The sequence below is a fragment of the Oncorhynchus nerka genome, linkage group LG2, assembly GCF_034236695.1.
Source record: "Oncorhynchus nerka isolate Pitt River linkage group LG2, Oner_Uvic_2.0, whole genome shotgun sequence".
NCBI classification, from domain to species: Eukaryota; Metazoa; Chordata; class Actinopteri; order Salmoniformes; family Salmonidae; genus Oncorhynchus; species Oncorhynchus nerka.
This window is the reverse complement of record NC_088397.1, coordinates 74,875,609-74,894,750: the sequence shown is the minus strand read 5'-3', so window position 1 is coordinate 74,894,750 and position 19,142 is coordinate 74,875,609. Positions and strand designations below refer to the sequence as shown.

At 44.0% G+C, this 19,142-nt stretch overlaps 1 protein-coding gene across 7 annotated transcripts in view; it reads left to right on the top strand.

Annotated features, from left to right (window-relative positions):
• The window catches only part of LOC115142418 (calcium-dependent secretion activator 1-like), a 204,625-nt gene that overhangs the window by 21,633 nt on the left and 163,850 nt on the right, over positions 1-19,142 (top strand). For all 7 annotated transcript variants that reach the window (XM_065002615.1, XM_065002610.1, XM_065002607.1 and 4 more), the window contains exon 2: positions 14,912-15,025. In XM_065002615.1, the coding sequence (XP_064858687.1) occupies positions 14,912-15,025 (114 nt within the window). The remainder of the gene's footprint in view (positions 1-14,911; positions 15,026-19,142) is intronic.

Genomic DNA, 19,142 nt, shown 5'->3' with positions numbered 1-19,142 from the left:
GGGCATGAGCTCATGAGCTATATCTGGAACATTACCACCTCTACCCCTCCTCCACTCCAAGCCCACATACACTTCTGCCTCTCCTTTCCTTCCTCCCCTTCTCCCATTCTTCCAACCTCCCCTCCCAGAAGTATAATGGGACAACAACACCAGTGTAGAGCAGCAGCCAACGCCCTCCAGGGGCTGAGTATGCGTGTGTGTGCATTACCTCAACACCCTGTTATCCCATTGGTTATCAAGATTTTCCCCTTCCTCACCTCATCAACAACCTGTCTTAAACATAAATGTTTTGCTGCTCACTCACTCTCTTTCCCCTAACTACGCAACCCCAATTAGTGTGTGTGTGACCTTCCATCTACCTCAGAGAAGAGGAGTAAGCCTCCTCTAGGTCTCCTGCCTATCTATCTATCGCTGTCCTAAAATGAGATCAGAAGGGTACCTAGATGCTTCATTCATGTTGTATTTCTATGGAGTGTTTAGCTTAGCTTCTCTCCTCTCTTAACTTTCACTCAATCCCTTTAATATGTCTCATATTTGTGTCGCTGATCCCAACAGCATTCATATTACAGCATGAGTCTGTTCTGTCTCCCGTTGTTGAGAGACTCACGATGCCAGCCTGCGTTTTCAAACAGGTCCCATAGAGGCAGACAATATGCCCACCCACATACACACATTCACACACAGATAGAGACAGAGAGAAGGAGATTTTTTTTTAAAACAAGAAACAGCAAAATATAGAGAGGACGGCCCTAGGATCTGTTTCTTGGATCCTTGATGAAGGAAAAGCATTATCAGAAGAGTGTTTTTTCTGCCTAACATGCCCAGATACAGTCGCCTAACATGCCCAGAGAGAGCCACCAAACTTGCCCATACACAGTCACCAAACTAATCCAAGTTTATAATTTTAAAAGGCTAATTGATCATTAGAAAACCCTTTTGCAATTATGTTAGCACAGCTGCAAACTGTTGTCCTCACATGGAATAGACGGAAGAGTTTCAGAAGAAAGTTCCTTGTTTCTGGACATTTTGAGCCTGTAATCGAACCCAGAAATGCTGATGCTCTAGATATTCAACTAGTCTAAAGGACAGTTTAATTGCTTCTTTAATCAGCACAAGAGTTTTCAGCTGTGCTAACATAATTGCAAAAGGGTTTTCTAATGATCAATTAGCCTTTTAAAATGATAAACTTGGATTAGTTTGGTGACTGTGTGTGGGCACGTTTAGTGGCTGTGTATGGGCAAGTTTGGTGGCTCTGTCTGGGCAGTCGTTGGGGAAGTGGTTGTGGGCGGAGTCTGACAGTCTGTCCTGGGGAATCTGGGCAGTGGTTGTCCTGGGGAAGTGGTTGTGGGCCGGAGTCTGTCCTGGGGAAGTGGTTGTGGGCGGAGTCTGAGTCTGTCCTGGGGAAGTGGTTGTGGGCCGGAGTCTGTCCTGGGGAAGTGGTTGTGGGTCCTGGGGAAGTGGTTGTGGGAGTCTGTCCTGGGGGAAGTGGTTGTGGGGCCGGAGTCTGTCCTGGGGAAGTGGTTGTGGGTCCTGGGGAAATGGTTGTGGGCCGGAGTCTGTCCTGGGGAAGTGGTTGTGGGCTGGAGTCTGTCCTGGGGAAGTGGTTGTGGGCCGGAGTCTGTCCTGGGGAAATGGTTGTGGGCCGGAGTCTGTCCTGGGGAAGTGGTTGTGGTCTGTCCTGGGGAAGTGGTTGTGGGCCGGAGTCTGTCCTGGGGAAGTGGTTGTGGGCTGGAGTCTGTCCTGGGGAAGTGGTTGTGGGCCGGAGTCTGTCCTGGGGAAGTGGTTGTGGGCCGGAGTCTGTCCTGGGGAAGTGGTTGTGGGCCGGAGTCTGTCCTGGGGAAGTGGTTGTGGGCCGGAGTCTGTCCTGGGGAAGTGGTTGTGGGCCGGAGTCTGTCCTGGGGAAGTGGTTGTGGGCCGGAGTCTGACCTGGGGATTGAGAGAGAGAGAAAGAGAGAGAGAGAGCGAGAGAGAGAGAGAGAGAGAGAGAGAGAGAGAGATATATAGAGAGAGATAGAGTCCTTGGTAAGAGGTAGACATTAAAATAAGTCCTTGGTAAGCGGTAGACATTAAAATAAGTCCTTGGTAAGAGGTAGATATTATAATAAGTCATTGGTAAGAGGTAGACATTATAATAAGTCCTTGGTAAGCGGTAGACATTAAAATAAGTCCTTGGTAAGCGGTAGACATTAAAATAAGTCCTTGGTAAGCGGTAGACATTAAAATACGTCCTTGGTAAGCGGTAGACATTAAAATAAGTCCTTGGTAAGAGGTAGACATTAAAATAAGTCCTTGGTAAGCGGTAGACATTATAATAAGTCATTGGTAAGAGGTAGACATTAAAATAAGTCCTTGGTAAGCGGTAGACATTATAATAAGTCATTGGTAAGAGGTAGACATTAAAATAAGTCCTTGGTAAGAGGTAGACATTAAAATAAGTCCTTGGTAAGAGGTAGACATTAAAATAAGTCCTTGGTAAGTGGTAGACATTAATTTATAATCTAAAGGTTCTTCCTAGAAGCGATTATGAACTGTTCTACCTAGAACCCTTTTATATTTGGAGGGTAATTCCTAGAACCCTACACTGCCATCAGACACACATAACTGCACCACCTATCACACTTTCACAAAATGTAGGAATACATGGCTAAAGGTCAATCAGATTTGTGATCATAATCCCTAGATGTGTATTGTTGCTTTCCATGTTGTCCGTTGTCTGTAGCTTGTGAGGTGTGGAAACACTTTGTTGCTTTTACGAATTTTGTCTTGCTGCTTTTTGTTCTATGTTCTATGTTGCTCTGTCTGTATGCTACGCCTTGCTTGTCCTATGTTGCTCTGTCTGTATGCTACGTCTTGCTTGTCCTATGTTGCTCTGTCTGTATGCTACGCCTTGCTTGTCCTATGTTGCTCTGTCTGTATGCTACGACTTGCTTGTCCTATGTTGCTCTGTCTGTATGCTACGCCTTGCTTGTCCTATGTTGCTCTGTCTGTATGCTACATCTTGCTTGTCCTATGTTGCTCTGTCTGTATGCTACGCCTTGCTTGTCCTATGTTGCTCTGTCTGTATGCTACATCTTGCTTGTCCTATGTTGCTCTGTCTGTATGCTACGCCTTGCTTGTCCTATGTTGCTCTGCGTGTGCTCACTGCTCAATGATTGTCTATATTGTAATTGTTTTTAATAACCTGCCCAGGGACTGCGGTTGAAAATTAGCCGGCTGGCTAAAACCGACACTTTTACTGAAACGTTGATTAATGTGCACTGTCCCTGCAAAAATAAAATAAACTCAAACTCAAACCCTCTATGAACAGTTCCACCAGCCATATTAGCCTATAAAATAGTATTATTTATGACACTACATTACATATATCATAAGGCCTTTCTTTAAGGGCCTAGTTATCCCCTAACACAGAGGTGTTGCCACATCAGGCCTGCAAGTCACATTATGGTGGCTTGCAAAGTTATGTGTAATTCCTATTGGAACCCAGCCAGAGTTAGCATATCTAACAAGTGGAATTGTGAATCACTCACAACCTGCATTCAGAATGACTGCAAGGTTAGGGAAGATTGAATATTGAGACGACCTCAATCATCTAAACTGGAACAACCATCTCAGTAACGGGTGCAATAAATCCAACAGATTGGATTCATTAACAATATGGAATATTATTTATGTTTGTGTGGCATCAAATGTATTAACCAATCAATTTACATGCAAAGACACAGATATTAAAGTAAAACTAAAAATTCAGAAAATCTTCTTGCAATAGAGCAGGCTGGGAAATATTAAGTATATATGGTTCTATGTAGAAACCTTCTTGCCTTCCAAAGAATCACCAAAGAACCCTTGTTTTCCAAAAAGAGTTCTTCTGATCAAAACGGTTATTGGTAGAACTCTATCCCTCTGCAAAGAGCCCTTTTCAAACCCTTTTTCCTGAGTGTACTCTCCTGAGCACGCATAGTTAATGCTACAAGTTAACGCTACCTGCTAAGGCTAACCATACTCAATGAATTACAAACCAGAGCTGTGCATCTGTGCATGTGTATCTGTGTGTGTTTGTGTGTGTTTGTGCGTGTGTGCATTTGTGTGTGTGTGTGTGTGTATGTGTGTGTGTGTGTGTGTGTGTGTGTGTGTGTGTGTGTGTGTTTGTGCGTGTGTGCATCTGTGTGTGTGTGTGTGTGTGTGTGTGTGTGTGTGTGTGTGTGTGTGTGTGTGTGTGTTTGTGCGTGCGTGCGTGCGTGTGTGTGTGTGTGTGTGTGTGGGTGTGTGTGTGTGTTTGTGCGTGTGTGCATCTGTATGTGTGTGTGTGTGAACATCCATGTGCATGCTTCTATGTTTGTGTGCATTCCTGCATGTTTGTGTCCCTCTTGTGTGGACATGTGACAGATGATTAGTATCATTGGCCACTTTATTGTCTGTTGATGACACACGGTGTTACACTGCAATCTTGATAAAAGCTGTGCAAAATGGAATCGGTAGGACAGCAGCAACAGCAGTACACACACACACACACACACACAATATTGGTAGGGTCTTGGAACAAACACGGATGAAAATGTAGGTATTTCTTCCAATCCATCAGCAGCTTTAACCAATCCAAGGGTTCTCCAATGAATGATGGAAGGAAGACTAAAAGAGCAGGACTTCATTGGGAAAGGGAAGTAAATATATGTGTTGAGTTTTGTGGGCATAATTTAATTGTATTGTATTTATCTACGTGTTTTCAGTTCTGCCTGGGTTTGGTCGCTGTGTGGGTCTGGTGTTATGCTGCGTTCGATCTTTGTCTGTCACGAGTATCAAACAGTACACGCACACGCACGCATGCAAGCAAACAAACACACATGCAAACACACATGCACTGTTTCAGATTAAGGTCCTGATAGAAAAACCACAAGGTGTTTTGGCCTGTAGTATCTGTCTGGATGGATGAATGGATCCCACTACCTCAGTGTTTACACATTGTAATATCCTTATGTGACCCCTCAGCTAGACACGAGGCATTTGCCAAACCCAATATTTGACCATTTAGCATTCGTAAAATATTTACTTTAATATTCACACCACAGCAGTAGACAATATTTGTAGAAAAGGCACGGAACCAAAAACAATATGGAACCAAAAACAGTTGAACCAGTGAATTGCCTAATATTGTGACAAGGATTTAATATTCTCTGGTCAACATTCTGGAGTGTATGTATGTGTACACGCGTGTGTGTGTGTGTGTGTGTGTGTGTGTGTGTGTGTGTGTGTGTGTGTGTGTGTGTGTGTGTGTGTGTGTGTGCAGAGGTGGGGAGAGTCAGAGAGAGCAAAGCTGATCGTTTGCTGAGCAACAACAACAGGTGGACATCTGACGGCCCTATTGATTTTGGCAAAACTAAACACAATTACCCTTTCGAAGACTCCTCAAAATTAATTTAAATTTTTTTGTTGCTCCCTTCACTCCCTGTGAGTAATTTGGGCTCCCCACTCCTCACACCTAATCCAATAGAACTAATCTGAAATGATGCCTGTATTCCCTCTCCCTGTCCCTCTCCTCCTCCAGTCAGCCAGAAGGGTTGCTGTATGGCCTGACCACAAGGCAGCACACACTAGAGCTGAGACCATAACCCTAAATGATCGTCACCAATCATACCGATCACTTACCACTGCCTTTTTACTGATATCATCATTACGATCAGTAGCCTATACTAGAGAAATGTTCAGTTTGAAATATGGGTGAATGTTAATGGGATAATTGATGGCTACAGCCATCAAAGTAGTATTAGTAGTTTAACGAATAATAATAGTAAAAAACTGTGGTACCCATTCCTGTTATAAACGTATTGTATATTTAAACATGTCCACGCACACACGTACAAACACACAACACACACAGACACAAACACACAAATACACTCACAGTCTCAGTTCACTCATATGCCTAAAATGGCTATGATGAATATGTCAGTGTGTATCTGTATTCAAAGATGTATTTGGGACCTTACCTCTGCTGGACTAGTGGCAGATTTGACAGCTTTGCCTCTGGAGCATTCTGTCAGCATCCTTAAGACTTTGACACACTCTCAGCTCCCTGCTACTGTACACTACACCAGACCCTACTACTACTGAACACTACACCAGACTCTACTACTACTGTACACTACACCAGACCCTACTACTACTGTACAGTACACCAGACCCTACTACTACTGTACACTACACCAGACCCTACTACTACTGTACACTACACCAGACCCTACTACTACTGAACACTACACCAGACCCTACAACTACTGTACAGTAGACCAGACCCTACTACTACTGTACACTACACCAGACCCTACTACTACTGAACACTACACCAGACCCTACTACTACTGAACACTACACCAGACCCTACTACTACTGTACACTACACCAGACCCTACTACTACTGAACACTACACCAGACTCTACTACTACTGTACACTACACCAGACCCTACTACTACTGTACAGTACACCAGACCCTACTACTACTGTACACTACACCAGACCCTACTACTACTGTACACTACACCAGACCCTACTACTACTGAACACTACACCAGACCCTACAACTACTGTACAGTAGACCAGACCCTACTACTACTGTACACTACACCAGCCCCTACTACTACTGTACAGTACACCAGACCCTACTACTACTGTACACTACACCAGACCCTACTACTACTGTACACTACACCAGACCCTACTACTACTGTACACTACACCAGACCCTACTACTACTGTACAGTACACCAGACCCTACTACTACTGTAAACTACACAAGACCTTCGTGAGACTTGTGTTGAATTTAGGTTTGCATTTACACAAAACATAGGAATGCTGTCATCTTTTCTGTCTCCTTTGCTCCCAGATTGTCTGACCCAGAAGCGCAATATGGTATCTGGCTGCCTGCCTGTTACAGTAAACTTGCCACAGGAATAGTCTACTGTTGCTATAGACACTCTAATTAGTATTTGTTGGTACATTGAACACATGACGAAACCTTTGGACAATACATTTAATCACGTTCAAGCAAATTTAAACAGAGAGCCGAGCCCAGCTGTCAATAAGGGGTGTGTCCTGTGTTCCCTGTCTCCTCTCCATCTGTGACGATTGAAGACACATGCCCTCTTCCGAGAGAGGACAGCCAAGGACGAGTGTCTGTCTGTCTGTCTGTCTACGGGTGAATATTAACATCTCTGCACCTCCGGATGGTCCTTCAACACTGCAGTCTACTAGGACAGTGCAGGGAGAAGTAGGACAAGTGTGTGTATGTGTGTGTTTGTGTATGTGTGTATTTGTGTATGTGTGTATGTGTGTGTATGTGTGTGTTTGTGTGTGTGTGTACGTGTGTGTATTAGGACAGAGCAAGGACGAGTCAGAGCTTCTCCACTCTCTTCTGCTCTAGCAGCTGTTGGGGTAGAGAGACAAAACCACAGATGCCGAATCTCAAGATCTCTACACCATATTTTTCTTCCTCTAGTGATTCAGCTTCACTTCTATTTATCTATCTATCTATTTATCTATCCGTCTGTCCGTCTGTCCGTCTCTCTCTTTCTATTCCCTATCTTTTTCTCTCAGAAAGGTTGTCTTGTCAGAGGAGAGTTTTTTGGTTGATCTGGCGGACTCACTAAATGATTTGTTTGTTGGAGTGTGCCTCTGGCTATCCGCAAATAAAAAAAAATTAAAAATGGTGCCGTCTGGTTTGCTTAATATAAGGAATTTGAAATGATTTGTACTTTTACTTTTGATACTTAAGTATATTTTAGCAATTCAATGTACTTTCAATACTTAAGTATATTTAAAACCAAATACTTTAAGACTTTTACTCAAGTAGTATTTCACTGGGTGACTTTCACTTTTACTTGAGTCATTTTCTATTAAGGTATCTTTACTTTTACTCAAGTATGAAAATGGGGTACTTTTTCCACCACTGGAAATACCATTACACATGGTGACACTGATGTGACTGCTGAACTAAAGTGTCAAAGTGTAGTCCAAAGTAATGCCTGCAGAGCACACACCCAACTTTGATTTAATGTTTTAATAAAAGATAGCTACGTGGTTTGAGGGGCTCATAAAGTATTGAGAGAAAATGCATGTACAAATAGATTCTTGTCATCGACAGGACATGAAAAAGGAAAAAGAAAGATGTTGTCATTTTTATTACAGTGTGGACCATTCAATCTATGTACTGTATAAACTAGGATTAACAGAACATGACAGGGTTGTCTAAAATAGTTACGTTATAAAGGAGAGGAATTTCTGATCCTGCCTGTCTCTCTAGCCTGTGGTCTTTACTACAGCTGACCATCTTGATCCTGTTATCAGTCATAATTGGTCAACATGTGTTTTTCCTCCTTAAATACCCAATATTCCTCTGTGAAATATTGATAAAGATGATTCAGTTGTGCTTTAGTGAGAGATTACATTACATCAAATTTTATTTGTCACATACACATGGTTAGCAGATGTTAATGCGAGTGTAGCGAAATGCTTATGCTTCTAGTTCCGACCATGCAGTAATATCTAACAAGTAATCAAACAATTTCACAACAACTACCTTTTACACACAAGAGTAAAGGAATGAATAGGAATATGTACATAAAAATATATGGATGAGCGATGGCCGAACGGTATAGGCAAGATGCAGTAGATGGTATAGAGTACAGTATATACATATGAGATGAGTAATGTAGGGTATGTAAACATTATATTAAGTTGCATTGTTTAAAGTGAGTAGTGATACATTTATTACATACAATTATTTATTATTAAATTGGCTGGAGTTGAGTCAGTATGTTGGCAGCAGCCACTCAATGTTAGTGGTGGCTATTTAACCGTCTGATGGCCTTGAGATAGAATCTGTTTTTCATTCTCTCGGTCCCAGCTTTGATGCACCTGTACTGACCTCGCCTTCTGGATGATAGCGGAGTGAACAGGCAGTGGCTCGGTGGTTGTTGTCCTTGATGATCTTTATGGCCTTTCTGTGACATCGGATGGTGTAGGTGTCCAGGAGGGCAGGTAGTTTGCCCCCGGTGATGCGTTGTGCAGACCTCACTACCCTCTGGAGAGCCTTACGGTTGTGGGCAGAGCAGTTGCCGTACCAGGCGGTGATACAGCCCGACAGGATGTTCTCGATTGTGCATCTGGAAAGGTTTGTGACTGTTTTAGGTGACAAGCCGAATTTCTTCAGCCTCCTGAGGTTGAAGAAGCGCTGTTGCGCCTTCTTCACCATGCTGTCTGTTTGGGTGGACCAATTCAGTTTGTCCGTGATGTGTACGCCGAGGAACTTAAAACTTTCCACCTTCTCCACTACTGTCCCGTTGAGGTGGATAAGGGGCAGCTCCGTCTGCTGTTTCCAGAAGTCCACGGTCATCTCCTTTGTTTTGTTGACATTGAGTGTGACACCACACTCCGAGGCCCCTCACCTCCTCCCTGTAGGCTGTCTCACTATCACTGTAGTGTCGTCTGCAAAAGAGGTGACTGAGTTGGAGGCGTGCATGGCCACGCAGTCATGGGTGAACAGGTAGTACAGGAGAGGGCTGAGAACGCACCATTGTCAAGCCCCAGTGTTGAGGATCAGCGGGGTGGAGATGTTGTTTCCTACCCTCTCCACCTTGGGGTGCCCCATCAGGAAGTCCAGGACCCAGTTGCACAGGGAGGTGTCGAGACCCAGGGTCTCGAGCTTAATGACGAGTTTGGAGGGTACAATGGTGTTAAATGCTGAGCTGTAGTCAATGAACAGCATTCTTACATAGGTATTCCTCTTTTCCAAATGGGTTAGGGCAGTGTGCAGTGTGATTGCGATTGCTTCGTCTGTGGACCTATTGGGGCTGTGAGAAAATTGGATTGGGTCTAGGATATCAGGTAGGGTGGAGGTGATATGGTCCTTGACTAGTCTCTCAAAGCACTTCATGATGACGGAAGTGAGTGCTACAGGGCGGTAGTCATTTAGCTCAGTTACCTTAGCTTTCTTGGGGACAGGAACAATGGTGGCCCTCTTGAAGCATGTGGGAACAGAAGACTGGGATAAGGATTGATTGAATATGTCCATAAAAACACCAGCCAGCTGGTCTGCGCATGCTCTGAGAACGCGACTAGGGATGCCGTTTGGGCCTGCAGCCTTGCGAGGGTTAACATGTTTAAATGTTTTACTCACGTTGGCCTCAGTGAAGGAGAGCCTGCAGGTTTTGGTAGCGGGCCGTGTCGGTGTGACTGTATTTTCCTCAAAGCGAGCAAATAATTAGTTTAGTTTGTCTGGGAGCAAGACATTGTGGTCTGTGACAGGGCTGGTTTTCTTTTTGTAGTCCGTGATTGACTGTAGACCCTGCCACATACTTCTCGTGTCTGAGCCGTTGAATTGCGACTCTACTTTGTCTCTATACTGACACTTAGCTTGTTTGATTGCCTTGCGGAGGGAATAGCTAAACTGTTTGTATTCGGTCATGTTTCCGGTCGCCTTGCCCTGATTAAAAGCTGTGGTTTGCATTTTCAGTTTTGTGCGAATGCTGCCATCAATCCACAGTTTCTGATTGGGGAAGGTTTTAGTAGTCGCTGTGGGTGCAACATCACCAATGCACTTGCTAATAAACTTGCTTACCGAATCAGAGTATTCATCAATGCTATTGTCCGACGCTATGCGGAACATATCCCAGTCCACGTGATCGAAGCAATCTTGAAGCGTGGAATCCGAATGGACGGAACAGCGTTGAACAGATCTGAGCATAGGTGTTTCCTGTTTTAGCTTCTGTCTATAGGCTGGGAGCAACAAAATGGAGTCGTGGTCCGATTTTCCAAAAGGAGGGCGGGGGATCGCTTTTTATGCGTTGCGGAAGTTATAATAACAATGATCCAGGGTTTTGCCAACCTGGGTCGCGCATTCGATATGCTGATACAATTTAGGAAGCCTTGTTTTCAGATTAGCCTTGTTAAAATCCCCAGCTACAATAAATGCAGCCTTAGGATTTGTGGTTTCTAGTTTATGTAGATTCCAATATACATAGTTCTTTCAGGGCCGTCGATGTGTCTGCTTGGGGGGGATATACACGACTGTAATTATAATCGAAGAGAACTCTCTTGGTAGGTAGACAATGCGGTCGGCATTTGATTTTAAGGAATTTTAGGTCAGGTGAACAAAAGGACTTGAGTTCCTCTATGTTTTTATAATCACACCACGTCTCGTTATTCATAAGGCATACACCCCCGCCCTTCTTCTTACCAGAGAGATGTTTGTTTCTGTCGGCGCGATGCGTGAAGAAACCAGGTGGCTGTACCGACTCTGATAACACATCCCCAAGTGAGCCATGTTTCTGTGAAACAAAGAACGTTACAATCTCTGATGTCTCTCTGGAAGGCAGCCCTTGCTCGGATTTCTTCTACCTTGTTGTGAAGAGACTGGACATTGGCAAATAGTATACTCGGGAGTGGTGGGCGATGTGCCCGCCTATGGAGCCTGAGCAGAAGACCGCTTTTTTGGGTCGCCGGCTGGGATCCGATCCATTGTCCTGGGTGGTGAACCAAACAGAGGATCCGCTTCGGGAAAGTCATATTCCTGGTTGTTATGTTAGTGAGTTGGCGTTGTTCTTATATCCAATAGTTCCTCCCGGCTGTATGTAATAAAACGTAAGATTTTCTGGGGTAACAATGTAAGAAATAATCCATAAAAAAATCTAAATACTGCACAGTTTCCTAGGAAAGCGAAGCGAGGCAGCCATCTCTGCCGGCGCCAGAAGTCTGCACCTATCCTAGCAAAGACAGAAGGTGCAATATAACATATTTCAGATATATTTCAGATACAGTTTTTAGATAGGCTAAGACTATCATTAGAAATGTACAGATTATATGCAGATTGTTTTCTTATGCTCAGCACTACAAACTTTCCTACCTTGTCAGAAGCAATCAAATCAAGAGCTATAAAACACCCCAAACATTTATCTTCTCAAAACAGGGAACTACACTCCCCTCCATATTTATTTGGACAGTGAAGAAAACATTTGTGAATTTGACTCTATACTCCAGCATTTTGTATTTCAGATCAAATCTTTCATATGTGGTAACAACACAGAATGTCACCTTTTATTTTAGGGTATTTTTGCACTGCCGTTCAAAAGTTTGGGGTCACTTAAAAATGTCCTTGTTTTTGAAAGAAAATCACATTTGTTTGCCCATTAAAATGACATCAAATTGATCATAAATACAGTGTAGACAATGTTAATGTTGTAGATTACTATTATAGCTGGAAACGGCATATTTTTTATGGAATATCTACATAGGCGTACAGAGGCCCATTATCAACAACCATCACTCCTGTGTTCCAATGGCACGTTGTGTTAGCTAATCCAAGTTTCTCATTTTGAAAGGCTAGTTGATCATTAGAAAACCCCTTTTGCAATTATGTTAGCACAGCTGAACACTGTCATTCTGATTAAATAAGCAATAAAACTGGCCTTCCTTAGACTAGTTGAGTATCTGGAGCATCAGCATTTGTGGGTTCTATTGCAGGCTCAAAATGGCTAGAAACCAAGACTTTCTTCTGAAACTCATCAGTCTATTCTTGTTCTGAGAAATTAAGGCTATTCCATGCGAGAAATTGCCAAGAAACTGAAGATCTCGTACAACGCTGTGTACTACGCCCTTCACAGAACAACGTAAACTGTCTCTAACAAGAATAGAAAGAGTGGGAGGTCCCGGTGCACAACTAAGCAAGAGGACAAGTACATTACAGTGTCTAGTTTGAGAAACAGACACCTCACAAGTCCTCAACTGGCAGCGTCAACAGTGAAGAGGCGACTCCGGGATGCTGGTCTTCTAGGCAGAATTGCAAAGAAAAAGCCATTTCTCAGGCTCCTCCGTCGAGACGTCCCCTGAAGGCCCATCCGCTAGCCTGCTTGCCACAGCCCGCTAGCTGTCTAGAGCATATCGACTGTTCGCTGAAGAGGACCATCAGCGAATTTCCAGGGCTACAATACCTATTTTACCAATTGGACTGGACCCTTCTACTGCCCACATGGATCCAACATGACTGGTCTGCCGACGTAACTGTATGAGGGGGCTACAACAGACTTCTTCCGTCGCGACGTCCCCCTAAGCCCTTCTGCTAGCCCCAGCCCGCTATCTCTCTGAATCGCCGTGTCTCCAGCTCGCCAAGCTTCCCACTTGTCCTTATGATCACTCGGCTACGCATGCCTCTCCCTAATGTCAATATGTCTTGTCCATTGCTGTTTTGTTTAGTGATTATTGTCTTATTTCACTGTAGAGCCTCCAGCCCTGCTCAATATGCCTTGGCTAGCCCTTTTGTTTCACCTCCCACACATGCGGTGACCTCACCTGGTCTAAATGATGTCTCTAGAGACAAAACCTCTCTCATTGTCACTCAATGCCTAGATTTACCTCCACTGTATTCACATCCAACCATTCCCTTGTCTGTACATTATGCCTTGAATCTATTCTTCCGCGCCCAGAAACCTGCTCCCTTTACTCTCCGTTCCGAACGCACTAGACGACCAGATCATAGCCTTTAGCCGTACCCTTATCTTACTCTTCCTCAGCTAGAGGTTCATCAAGGCCCTGCAGCACCTAGCTCCACTCCCATTCCCCAGGCGCTCTCATTTGTTGACCTCTGTAACTGTAAAAGCCTTGGTTTCATGCATGTTAACATTAGAAGCCTCCTCCCTAAGTTTGTTTTACTCACTGCTTTAGCACACTCTGCCAACCCGGATGTCCTAGCCATGTCTGAATCCTGGTTTAGGAAGGCCACCAAAAACCCTGAAATTTCCATCTCCAACTATAACATTTTACAACAAGATAGAGCTGCCGGATGGGGTGGAGTTGCAATCGACTGCAGAGTCTACTGCAGAGTTGCAATCTACCTGTCATACTATCCAGGTCTGTGCCCTGTGTTCTACTAGTGAATTGATTGCCCCCCATTTATCTTCAGAGCTCGTGCTTAACACTCTGGCCGTTCTATAATCTAAGCTAGATGCCCTCAATCTCACACAAACTCATCAGCCTTGGTTTCTCAAATGACTGCCTCTTCAAATCGGAGCGCCTGTTGTCCGGACCTCTGGCAGTCTCTATGGGGGTGCCACAGGGTTCATTTCTCGGGCCGACTCTTTTCTCTGTATACATCAATGATGTTGCTCTTGCTGCTGGTGATTCTCTGATTCACCTTTACACAGAGGACACCATTCTGTAATTTTCTGGCCCTTCTGGCCCTTCCTTTGCACACCAGTATCTCTACTTGCACATTCACATTCACCTTCTGCACATGTATCACTCCAGTGTTTAATTGCTAAATTGTAATTACTTTGCCACTACGGCCTATCTATTGCCTATCTACCTCCTTTATCTTACCTCATTTGCACACACTGTATATAGATTTTTCTATTGTGTTATTGACTGTACGTTTGTTTATTCCATGTGTAACTCTGTGTTGTTGTTTGTTTCGCACTCCTTTGCTTTGTCTTGGCCAGGTTGCAGTTGTAAATGAGAACTTGTTCTCAACTGGCCTACCTGGTTACATAAAGGTGAAATAAAAAAATAAAAAATGTTTAAATTGTTCATAGGGGAGTGTACCTTGACTAATGGAAGTCAACTGTCTTTCATAGCTATAACCCATACATATCCCTTCTGTGACTAATGAGTATCTATCCCTACCCATGGCTGTGTTATATCACTGTAATTGACATGTCCTCTGTGTTATATCACTGTCATTGAGATGTCCTTTGTGTTATATCGCTGTCATTGAGATGTCCTCTGTGTTATATCACTGTCATTAAGATGTCCTCTGTGTTATGTGGCTGTCATTGAGTTGTCATATGTGTTATATCACTGCCATTGAGATGTCCTCTGTGTTATATGGCTGTGTTATTGAAGTGTCCTCAATGTGTTCTCTGCCTCCCCAGATCACAGAGCAGCAGCTCCGGCAGACCAACGACCGCTTCAAGGCCTTCCTCAACGGAGACACCCAGATAGTGGCTGACGAAGCTTTCATCAACGCAGTCCAGAGTTACTATGAGGTACAGTAACATAACCTCTCTCTACTGCCACAGACCCATAACCTCTCTCACTTACTCTCTCACCTACTCTCTCGCTCTCTCACTTCTCTCTCTCTTACTCACTTACTCTCTCTGTCTCTCTCACTTACTCTCTCTGTCTCTCTCACTTACTCTCTCTGTCTCTCTGTCTCTCTCTCTCTCTCTCTCTCTCTCAATCCCATAGTATTACTACCAGTCCAGAGCTACTAGGAGGTAAACTCTCTCTTCTATCTCTCTCTCTGTGACTAACTTGCAGTCTTCACCCCCTGGGCCCAGTTTTTCAAAAGCTATCTGATCGGATTTCCACAATCAGATAGGATTAAATGCATAGAAATATAATGAATAGAACAGACATTCAAGTCAGTGATATGCCCGTTCTATTAATTCTATTTCTATGCATGTAATCCTATCCGATTGCATTTTGAAAAAACGTCGGCCCTGGAGTGTGTTATAGTCTTATAATACTATGAGATAACCTAACAGGGTTGTGTGCTCAGCCCTGTGGCTACGCATGACTCCAACTCAATCATCAAGTTGTCCCGATTACCAACAACAATGAGACAGCCTCTAGGGAGGAGGTGAGAGCCCTGGTGGAGTGGTGCCAGGTAAATAACCTCTCCCTCAATGTCAAAAACAAACAAAGGAGTATGGCGTCAAATTGATCTTTAAAATCGAGCGCGTGCAAAATGATGTTGTTGAGCAAGATGGAACATCATTGAGCAAGTAAACACTGAGTCAAGAGAGCAGAGGATGCGTCCTGTGAGCAGAAGATGAGTGCTGCGAGTGCATAGACCAGTTGAAAGCACAGATATTTGGCCAAGACCGAGAGGATGGGTCCCACAAGCGCACAGTGTCACGATCTTCCTCCTCTTCATCTGAAGAGGAGAGGCGAGAAGGATCAGAGGACCAAAATGCGGCGTGGTATGTGTTCATGATGAATGTTTAATTAAAGAAAGAACTGAACACAAAAACAATAAACAAATAAAGACCGTGAAGCTATCATAAGGACTGTGCTGACACAAGCAACTAGACCGTGAAGCTATCATAAGGACTGTGCTGACACAAGCAACTAGACCGTGAAGCTATCATAAGGACTGTGCTGACACAAGCAACTAGACCGTGAAGCTATCATAAGGACTGTGCTGACACAAGCAACTAGACCGTGAAGCTATCATAAGGACTGTGCTGACACAAGCAACTAACATAGACAATCACCCACCAACAAACAGTGAAACCCAGGCTACCTGAGTATGATTCTCAATCAGAGACAAATAATGACACCTGCCTCTGATTGAGAACCATACTAGGCCGAAACTAAATAATGACAAAACAAAGGAAATAAAGGTCAGAACGTGACACACAGGCCAAACTTGAGAGCTTGCAAGTGCGACTTTGAGTGAGCAGAACATCATTGCCGCAGATCAAAAATAAACATTTTGGAATAAAAAAATACAGAACCGTAAGCAAAGAAATGTTGTTCAAACGTGAAAAATGTACTGGAAAGCATCAAATTGTCTACCAACAATAGGCATGTCTGTTAAGTTTTCACTCTCAATTTCTCAAGTTGCTCTCTCTCAGGTCTTGGCACCTTTGGGTTTCAATGTCTTTTTTCTTTCGATTGGATTTCAGGCTGGTGGGGGCAGCAGTCTTCTTGGGTGCATGACTTCAAACAGATGAGCTTCAGAGCCATCTGTTTAGCTTGATAGCCAGCTTGAACAGGTAGCACTAACCGACTTGGGAAACCCATCTTCAACATGATACATAAGCAGAGCAATTGGGAAATAAATTCTAAAGCTATACTATACTTTTAGTTGAGTGGAATCTACTTGCTAAAGTTAGCTAGCTAACTAATTACTTGTTAGCCACTAACGTTTGTCTGTAAGACGAAAAGCAGACAGTCTGCTCTAGCTAAGTAACACCATAGTCCATCACTATATAATAGTTTCTCTTCACTTTTCCACAAAGTGTCTGGTAGGTGTTTGCTTGATATGAGGGAGTTAATGTATCAAAGAATAATTGGATTATGGACATAATGTGGATGTGATCTAACAGGTTCATTCATCACGCACTAGGTCCTGGACATAATTTAACATAGCTAAATGTAATGATTCCATTGCTGGGAATAACATGTGGGTACACACATAATAAGGCATAATGATGATACCATTGAAAGAGAAGAAGGACCAGGAGGGTAGTTCAGAGAAAGTGTAGGAATTGAGATGATGTAATAAGGTGCGTCTCGGTGAGAGGTGTAAGAGTCAGGCGCAGGAGAGCAGGGATTTTTGAGAAGCGTGGTTAATATACACTGCTCAAAAAAATAAAGGGAACACTTAAACAACACAATGTAACTCCAAGTCAATCACACTTCTGTGAAATCAAACTGTCCACTTAGGAAGCAACACTGATTGACAATAAATGTCACATGCTGTTGTGCAAATGGAATAGACAACAGGTGGAAATTATAGGCAATTAGCAAGACACCCCCAATAAAGGAGTGGTTCTGCAGGTGGTGACCACAGACCACTTCTCAGTTCCTATGCTTCCTGGCTGATATTTTGGTCACTTTTGAATGCTGGCGGTGCTTTCACTCTAGTGGTAGCATGAGACAGAGTTTACAACCCACACAAGTGGCTCAGGTAGTGCAGCTCATCCAGGATGGCACATCAATGCGAGCTGTGGCAAGAAGGTTTGCTGTGTCTGTCAGCGTAGTGTCCAGAGCATGGAGGCGCTACCAGGAGACAGGCCAGTACATCAGGAGACGTGGAGGAGGCCGTAGGAGGGCAACAACCCAGCAGCAGGACCGCTACCTCAGCCTTTGTGCAAGGAGGAGCAGGAGGAGCACTGCCAGAGCCCTGCAAAATGACCTCCAGCAGGCCACAAATGTGCATGTGTCTGCTCAAATGGTCAGAAACAGACTCCATGAGGGTGGTATGAGAGCCCGACATCCACAGGTGGGGATTGTGCTTACAGCCCAACACTGTGCAAGACGTTTGGCATTTGCCAGAAAACACCAAGACTGGCAAATTCACGGGCACCCTGTGCTCTTCACAGTTGAAAGCAGGTTCACACTGAGCACATGACAGACGTGACAGTCTGGAGACGCCGTGGAGAACGTTCTGCTGCCTGCAATATCCTCCAGCATGACCGGTTTGGCGGAGGGTCAGTCATGGTGTGGGGTGGCCTTTCTTTGTGTGCTCGCCAGAGGTAGCCTGACTGCCATTAGGTACCGAGGTGAGATCCTCAGACCCCTTGTGAGACCATATGCTGATGTGGTTGGCCCTGGGTTCCTCCTAATGCAAGACTATGCTAGACCTCATGTGGCTGGAGTGTGTCAGCAGTTCCTGCAAGAGGAAGGCATTAATGCTATGGACTGGCCCGCCCGTTTCCCAGACCTGAATCCAATTGAGCACATCTGGGACATCATGTCTCGCTCCATCCACCAACGCCACGTTGCACCACAGACTTTCCAGGACTTGGCGGATGCTTTAGTCCAGGTCTAGGAGGAGATTCCTCAGGAGACCATCCGCCACCTCATCAGGAGCATGCCCAGGCATTGTAGGGAGGTCTAATACTTATGTACTACAGTACATAACGAGTGCCTAATAGAATTTAAACTGAAATTATATGATTAACCAGCTAAACTCAGGTCAACGTGTTATCATGGTACACACAGCATTCAAAGGAGGACTGAGGACAAAGCAACGCTATGCATTCACCAAACATTTAACTGAGGACAGCAGATTTGTTTTATAGTAACTGTCTGATTGGGAACCACAATTGCCTATCAAATTACAGTCTCAAATTATTTCAATTTACCATTGGAAATTTTATTGAGTACAGGCAGTAATATAGGAGTCGAATCACATGAGGAGTCTGATCAGTTCAGATGTTATCAGCAATCCAGAGCCATCTGTGGAAAGAGCACAAATTGAGCAAAGTTATACGTGCAAACGGATAACAAACGTATCATTCAACATAAGATTCCACCTAAAACAATGACATGACCTTTGTCGCAATTATTCTCAACTCAACTCCTGTCACTTCCTCTCTACTCTGACTGTGTGTGTACTGATGTCTGGTCAGAGTGTGATTTAGTAAG